At 41.6% G+C, this 8,290-nt stretch overlaps 1 protein-coding gene across 1 annotated transcript; it reads right to left on the bottom strand.

Annotated features, from left to right (window-relative positions):
• Window positions 1-727: 727 nt before the first annotated feature.
• LOC120289693 lies at window positions 728-1,638 on the bottom strand. Its single transcript, XM_039305009.1, has one exon. It carries the CDS (start codon window positions 1,636-1,638, stop codon window positions 781-783), a length of 858 nt encoding a protein of 285 aa, XP_039160943.1. The 3' UTR covers window positions 728-780.
• Between the last annotated feature and the right edge of the window lie 6,652 nt (window positions 1,639-8,290).

Below are 8,290 nucleotides of genomic sequence, written 5' to 3'. Positions count from 1 at the left end.
GCCTTGGTCCCCAGACCTATGTAGGGAGGGGGGCGCATCGCCTGTCCCACATCGCTTAGGAGGAGAGTCATGAGCTAGTTTATAAGGCTTGGGTTTTCTAACTTGTGTAATGCGTTTTAAAGCTATGAGGGCTAAAGGCCCAAAGCAAACAATATTACATAGTGGGAGGCCCAGGTCCTCACACTTTTGACTCAATCAAAACCCATATTTTACATACTATGCTTCCATTTAAGCATTTTCCAAAGCACTGACCTGCTTGAAAACAGATCCGGTGCCAAATATTTAAAAAAGCAAAAAGTCTAATTTTTGTTGCCGTTTCCATTTCTCTGTTATGGATTGTAAGTCTCGCCTCTACATATAACATTTAGATTGCAAAAGCTAGGAAGGAAGAATCTAATTCCACTCTGAATGCACGTTAAAGCTCCAGAGTAAAAGAAAGTTCTGCCACATCTGTCTGTCGTGCTATAGCTCGTACATGGTAGCGAGGCAATCAGATTTTTGTTATCCTCTAAACTCCACAGATGACGATAGTAATTCATTTTCTTTTTCCTGAGTCACGTAGATAATTCAGATCAACGCAATCAAGCCGAAAACTCGTGTATAGAAACAGAATCATTATAGGAGTATCGGGATAGAGACATGGGATAGATCATTAATCTGGAGGTTTTGATTGATATATTGATTGTTGATCTCGAATGACACAATGCCGTGCTGTACATGTTACAAAAATCGTACTATAGATGCGGCTGTCAAAGTGGCATCCCTAGAGACTATGGATTTCTAGTGGTTAACAATGTTGAGAAGGGAAACCCTCAATTTCACCAGGCGCCTGAAAATGCATTCCAACTCATCCTCAATTTCTTGAGAGCTTGCCTCTAGTTCCTCCAATAGCTTTGACAGATCGCCTACTTGATTACTGATGTCTTTGCTCGAGCTGAGGGAGAGCACGATGGCATCCAAGCCTTGCACGTCATTGGTTTCTTTTCCACCGTCACATGATACGCGTTTAGGTTCCAGCAGTTTCGACACTCGAGACCAGCCTCTAGGCTTTGTGCTTGCACTTGTCAGAGCAAGGAAACCTAAGAGGGACCCGAATACGGAAACGCTGATCTCTCCAGCTTCAGTTAGTAAGCTGAGGGTAGCTTCATTGTGAGAGACCTTCTTAGAGCCTTCCTTCTTTAAATTTCTCGAGTACTTGCTGATTACTTTGTTCAACTTTTTTCTAGAGTTGATATATGCTTCTACATCAACGGCGAAGTTGGAATCTCCTCTTTTCCTTCTTCGCAAAGAAGACTTGAGCCCCTGGACACATTCCTTCATCTGTGAGAAAGCTTCCCTCACATTCCCGCAAACATCTAACAGCGTGAGAGAAACATCCAACGACTCTTCAGCGGGACTTCTCAGGTGGGAAAGAACCTGTGGAGTGAGAGGCAACCGAAGCAAGTCATCGATGCAGTCATACAAGCTCTTGAGTTCTCCCAAACTTTGGGATGCCGATGAGGACGAGGACGCCACTTCTGATGACCTGAGCCTGGACAAATGCTCCTCTGCGGTTGTCGTGAGAGGGTGGCTCCTAGAAGGCAAGCTGATTGATCGGAAATGGCCGCTAATTTTTGAGGTCTCAATAGATGAGGCCATCTTTGAGAGAAGTAGGCTATTAACTTCTCTGGATGTAATTTTTTCTATGAGAGAGAGTTGTTCAAGGCAGGCCACCCACACCCATGTATATTTATACCGAGCAAGAAGCACTCCACAATCCTGTTTTGCGGCCTCGCATTACCTGTCATGTCATGGATCTTCCAACAGCCTCCCGACAATGCCTCCGCTGGTTTTCCAATCTATACGAAACGAGACTGAATAATAGCGATCTAAAGGTTTATAAAAACTTGTACACGCGTGTAGCATGTCTTGAGGATTCTCAAACAGAGGGCGACCATGCAATTTTGCATCATTAAATGCTGAACTTGAGCTGTGGGCTCGAAAAATATTCCTCTGATGGTAGAGCTAGGAGACAGGTGGAATCTTTACATCGTGGAGTCTATGCATTGCACATGTTAGAGTTTATCCAAAAACCTCCCGTCAGTGTCTCCTTAGGGTTCTCGGTCTCCAAAAAAAAATGAATTTTTATATGATTTCAATAATCACACATACGTTGCAGCTTGAGAACCGGATCTCAGACAGGATGATGGCAAAAAACAAAATTCATACTTTAAAATTGAAGTTCAGCACACGGATGGTAACAATTCATGTGATAATGGAGCTTGAGGACAAACGGAATCTTTACAGCGTTGCAGCTTCTAACAAGCTAGTAGTAGTCTCTTTTCATCATCTCTATTCATGAGGCTGACCAATTGTTGGCATCTTTTCACGAGTGATAATAAGGACTTGTTTAGGTGACTCCAAGACTATCAGTAAGAAGCTGGGGTTCTCAATTGTTGATGTGCATTCCTTTGGCTTTGAGGACCGCAAGTTACTGGACCTCAATCATCCTAGAAATCAAATATAATCCGATGACTATCGACAAACTAAGAATGGGTTCAACACTAATATTTCCTGGACATTAACATAAAACAAGCCAAAATGCATATATTGCCTAATCCAGCAATTTTCCGTGACTTGGTCTAGAATGCTGCAGACTCGAAAGCAGGACCAGCAGCACGGGCATGGCTGAGAACAAGATAGACGCATACTAGGCTTCAATGAAAGTATCTTCTGAAGCATGTGACCTGCTTAAAACCGATCCGTAGCCAAATATAAAATAAAAAAATTCTAATATTTGTTGCTGTTTCCATTTCATTGTTATGGATTGTAAGTTTCGCATCTAAAAATAAGATTTAAATTGCAAAAGCTTAGAACGAAGAATCTAATTCCACTCGAGAGTACACATTTAAGCTCCAGAGGAAAGGAGGGCTCTGCCACATCAGTCTGTCATGCTATAGCTCGTAGATGCTAGCGAGTCAAACAGATTTCTATTTCCATCCAGACTCCACAGATGACGACAGTAGTTCATTTCCTTTTTCCTGAGTCACATAGATAATTCAGATCAGCACGATCAAGCCGCATACTCATGTCAAGAAACAGAATCATTATGGGAGTTCTGGGAGAGAGTTTTGGGTTAGATCTTTAATCTGAAAGTGTTGATTTATATATTGATTGTGGATCTCAAATGGTGCAATGCCGTACTGTACATGTTACAAAAATTGTACTATAGATGCTGTTGTCAAATTGGCATCCCTAGAGACCATGGTTTTCTAGTGGTTAACAATGACGAGAAGGGAAACCCTCAATTTCACCGGGCGCCTGAAAATGCATTCCAACTCATCCTCAATTTCTTGAAAGCTCGCCTCTAGTTCCTCCAATCAATTTGACGGATCGCCTACTTGATTACTGATGTCTTTGCTTGATCTGAGCACGATGGCATCCAAGCCTTCTTCTTCTTCCTCAGTTTTCTTCTTCCATTTTTCCTTGCTGCAAGCCACCTGAACCAGCCGACATTGCCTAAGCCAGCCGCTGCACCGCCCGCACCAGTCCCAACTCCAGCCCGTCCCTATGCCCGTTCACGCCGTCTCGTTGTCCGCTCGAGCTGCCAGCCCCGTCGACCAGCTCCTTCACCAACCGCCTCAACGCACTGCTACTTGTGCCAGCCGCATCTAGGCCAGTCGCTAGGCCCGCCAGCACCACCCGACTCCACTAGCTCCGTTCCAGCTCGACATTGCCCCAACCAACCACCTTAGCCCCCCGAACCAGAACCGAGCAGAATTGGTCCTCCCAGCTAGACCCATGAGCCTCATGGGCTTTTTTAGCCCATTCCAGACCTCCCTTGGTGTCGCCGTAGGCCTGAGTTTTGGTCGCCGTCACCGTGAACCAGTTTCCGTGCTAAACCGGTGAGTTAACACCCTAAACTCTAATTAGGGGGTTAAGGGTGCATTTGGCACCAGCTTTGCCAAGTACCTTTGGGTGTCCAAAGCCCATTTGCCAAAATATTGGGTGTTTGGGAACATTTTTTAAACATGCCTTGAAGAAATGCTAGTCTTCCAAAGGCTGAAAGCCTAACGCAGTCCTAGGCTACCTTGGGCTTTCAGCATTTTCAAAAAGCTCGATGCACTTTGTTCATCTTCCTCTTCGTCGATTCTCAAATGTCAGCCGATGAGATGGCAACTCAGCAGGCAAGGTGGCGATGGGTCAGCGACAGGTTGGGAGAGGCCGGCGTGGTCGCAACACCAAAGCCCAAATCGCCGCAATCGGTCACACGACCCAGATCTGGGTCACGTCAGTTGCCTAGGTCGCAGCAAGGTCAGTCGCCGCGACCTCCAACAACCCACGACCTAGCCGCGACCCAAATCTAGGTCGCGGAGGTCACCGGAGGTCGCGGTGACCCAGGCCACCCACAACGTTGTCACGACCCAGATCTGGATCGTGGAGGTCACCTAGGTCATGGTGAGGTCTGCCGCCGACCTTTAGCGACCCACGACGTCGCCGTGACCCAAATCTAGGTCATGGAGGTCACTCCGGGTCGCAGCGAGGTCTGCTGCCACGACCTCCGGCGACCCACGACCTCACCGCAACCCAAATCTGGGTCACGGAGGTCGCCTAGGTCGCCAGCGACCTCTGTGGCGCAATGGGTCGCACAACAGCGTGGCGAGGGTCGCCACGACCTCGCCACACCGCCTCCCCCTCGCTAGATCACCTACCCTTCGCTAACAATGACCAATGAAGCCCTTGGCCGGCGGTAATCGGTGAAGCCTTGGCCGACCAACTTTCCTTTTTTCTTTTTTTTTAATAATAAAATTCTTTTGTAAATTCAATTTACCCAAACACTATTTTGCACAAAGATACTTCAAAAATGGACTTTCACAAATAAATTTACCAAACACACTTTGCATTTTGAAAAACACCCTTAACTCAAAGGCCTTTACATTTTCTCAATGACTTTTCCCAAAGTCTTCTCAACGCACCCTAATTGCACGAAGGGTAGTTTAGTAGGCTAATTAGGGATTAGTGGATTAGTTAGTCTTAAGTGAGATTAGGGTGATTTGGTTAGCTTAGTTAGTTAATTAGATTATGTAGTTAGGTTAGTGAGCAATTAGGTGGTTAGTTAATTTAATTAGTTAGTTTAGTAGGTTTATATGTAGCTAGATTGGTTAGATTAATTTAATTAGTTCAACTATGTGGTTAGATTAGCTTAGGTAGATTTAATTAAGTGTTTTAATTTAAATATTTTCAATTTATTTTAATTATTCATTAATTAGCGAAAATTATATCGGGATAGCTGGTTGTCGAATTTCGTGTTGATCGTCGTGGTAGTGTTGGTTTGTGCAATTGATTGCTAATTTATGCAATTGGATGCTTGATAATGTTTTTTGAATTATTATTTCAAAAATATGGAATTTTGGTATTTAATTAGTAAAATATCGGGTGTTGGTTTTTGACGCCAAAAATATTTTAAGTACTATATCAAATTGTGGAGTTTTTAAATGGGAGAGTATCACGCTTTGTGGATCAATTTGATTGTGTGTCCACACACAATTATTTATTCTGGTGTTTTTAATATGAAGAAAATGGGTCAAGTACGTTATTTGAAATTGAGGCATTTGAGTGCAAAACACGATGTCCTTAGCCGAAATTGGATGTGTGTGTGATTGCTATTGGAATCCATCACGATGCATTTACACGCTAAACAATGCTCCTTTGGGAATGCCCCATGTCAACGGATGCTGATCGCAGTGGAGGCTGGGCCGATGCTCCTTCGGGAATGCCGTCTAGATGTAAACATTGCCATGCCCAACAAAGCAAGACGACGCCCGGTTATGCTGGATGATTGCCGACTATTTAGTTGGTCGTGGCCGTTGGGTCATAATTAACTAGAACGCTTGAATGAGTGAAATAGCCATGCTTAATTATGGGACAAAATTGTGTGACACAGAATGGAACATGTCATAACGATTTGGCCTCATAATCGGGACCCCTGTGATTATCTGATGATTGATGTCCAGTGTTCCAATTATTAAATATGTTTGCAATATGCATATGTTATATGAGATATATTAATGTGCAGGGAGGTGCTGAGGTGAGATAAGTCTTATATGATATGTGTTTAGGCTGCCTCTAAGTGAATTTTCTTCCTAATTAGGGTTTAGGGTGTAGACTCACTGAGACTTTGTCTCACTCCGTCGTGATTTAAAATTTTCAGGTCCTTAGATGGAGGTACGTCACCTACATTATGGGGTTCCGCAGCAAATGGACTTTCAACACTCCTATTTCCCTATTCCCGAGATTAACCTGACTCGGGAGTTAGTTGAGTCCACAGTCTGAGTCGATGATGGCCTACCTCACTAGGTACCTCATCGCTTCAAAGCGTGGTTCATTAACTTTCCTAACGGGGTCGAGAGGGTCCCTTACGGGGTTTTGATGGGCCTCTGATGGTCGGGACCCCAGGCGAGTGGAAAATAGGGTATCCTATGGATATCGACACCTACGATGATGTCGCGAGAGGACCCGAAACCCATAACTGGAGAGCTCGAAGCTTAGGAGGCTCAGTAGCTCTTTTTGGTTAAGACTCTTGTGTATATAAACCCAGTTTGTTAATAAAATATATTTTGTGTTAATTGGTTGTCATGCTTTTCTATCACATGTTTGTTTATTGTCTGAAGATTGTTTAATTCCTTCCGCATGTGCATAAATCGATTGAGTCAGCAACACGTCCTGGAAACGTCGCATTTTAGTTGACATTTAGAAATGCGCGCGCTCGAGGTTCGGGGCATGACAATGGGTCGATTTGAATTGCACTAATTGGAGTTCATTAGTTTGGATTTCTTAAGTTCAAGTAAATTATATTCATCAAATTGGTGAGTTCTCGAATTAATTTGCCAAAAGTGACCCTAGATTTAAACCTAACTCAAGAAAATGAGTTGAATAGGAGTGTCATTATGTAAATCATAAAGAATCGATTTGAACCCCTTATTAGGGCTAAAATGGCAATTTGTCCACCTACATTCCGAATCCCAAAATTAGCTGAATGAGTGAATGGATAATAACCTTTAGACCAAGTGTCATAAAAGGAACTAAGCTAATAGATTAACAAAACAAAAGTAATTTCATTTTTTTTTTTGTCGATTTTGAGCCTACAACTGTGAAATTTGAAAAATGAGATTCTTAATTGATTTTTGGAAAAAAATTTATGACTAAAGTCAAATTGAAGCTAAAAATAAAGTGACTGGTGAATTTTTATATTTTCCATTTTTTTATCAAAGATTTGATCAAAATCAACCATTTAGTTGACTTTTTCAAAAATGGCTAATTTTATAATCGAATCTTTAATTTTTTTTTTTAAAAAAAAAACCAATGAGTCCAAAGTGATATTAAGGCTAAAGAGATCTTTTTATGCAAAAATCAATTTTTAACTTGAGGTTGACTTTTAGTCAAGAGTCGAATAAAATGTCAACCTAAAAGTCAACCATATAATCTTTGAGTTTTTGATAGAAATGAATGGGAAAGTATCTATAAATATTCAGACAAAAAGAAAGAAATGAAAAATGACATTTTTTTATTCGAGAAATGGGCCATAGTAGGATCAAAAACCCAAATCCCAATTTTCTTACCTTTATTAATCGTCGCTAAAAATTAAATGTCAATACCTCCCGAACAACTACTTCGCTGTGTTTGGTTCAGCTTTGGAAATGGGCCTTGGAAAAATATGAATATCTTTGGCGTAAAGGGCTTTGGGGAAATGCAAATTGCATTTGATAAAAAAAATGTTTGTAAAGCTATTTTGGCGCAAAAAGTGTTTGGCAAATCTCTTTTTATAAAAGGTTTTGGATTTTATTTTTCTTTTTATTAAAAAAATATTAAACTATTTGCTAACTCTAGTGAACGCTATGGTAGTTTTGGAATAACAGAGGCAAAATCGAAAAACTAAAAATTTATGATAATAGTTTTGAAAAAATTATAATAATTTCAGCATTTGATCAAATGCTGAAAGCCTATGCCTGAAGCCCAAAGCTATTTGCTATCAATATTGGGCTTTTAGTTTTTCCAAGGTCAGCATTTGATTGAAAGCCTCTTGAACAGGCATTTTCCCAAAGAACTTTAGAGTCTGAAAATCTCTTGGGAAAACTGAATCAAACGCATCTTTCATCCTTTAGATTCTAGACTGTCTGTCCAATAAGAGATGTATACTTGTGCTTGAAGTCACGTCCCAACGCTGAGGATGCATTTCTTAGAGTTCCTGATGAACAGTGAAAGTAAAACAAATGTAAACGAAGCACAAAATATTCAAAAGGTAATACAAAAC

The sequence above is a fragment of the Eucalyptus grandis genome, chromosome 11 (genome assembly GCF_016545825.1).
Source record: "Eucalyptus grandis isolate ANBG69807.140 chromosome 11, ASM1654582v1, whole genome shotgun sequence".
Classification (NCBI taxonomy): Eukaryota; Viridiplantae; Streptophyta; class Magnoliopsida; order Myrtales; family Myrtaceae; genus Eucalyptus; species Eucalyptus grandis.
Note: the sequence above shows the minus strand (reverse complement) of the source record. Positions and strands in the feature narration are given on the sequence as shown.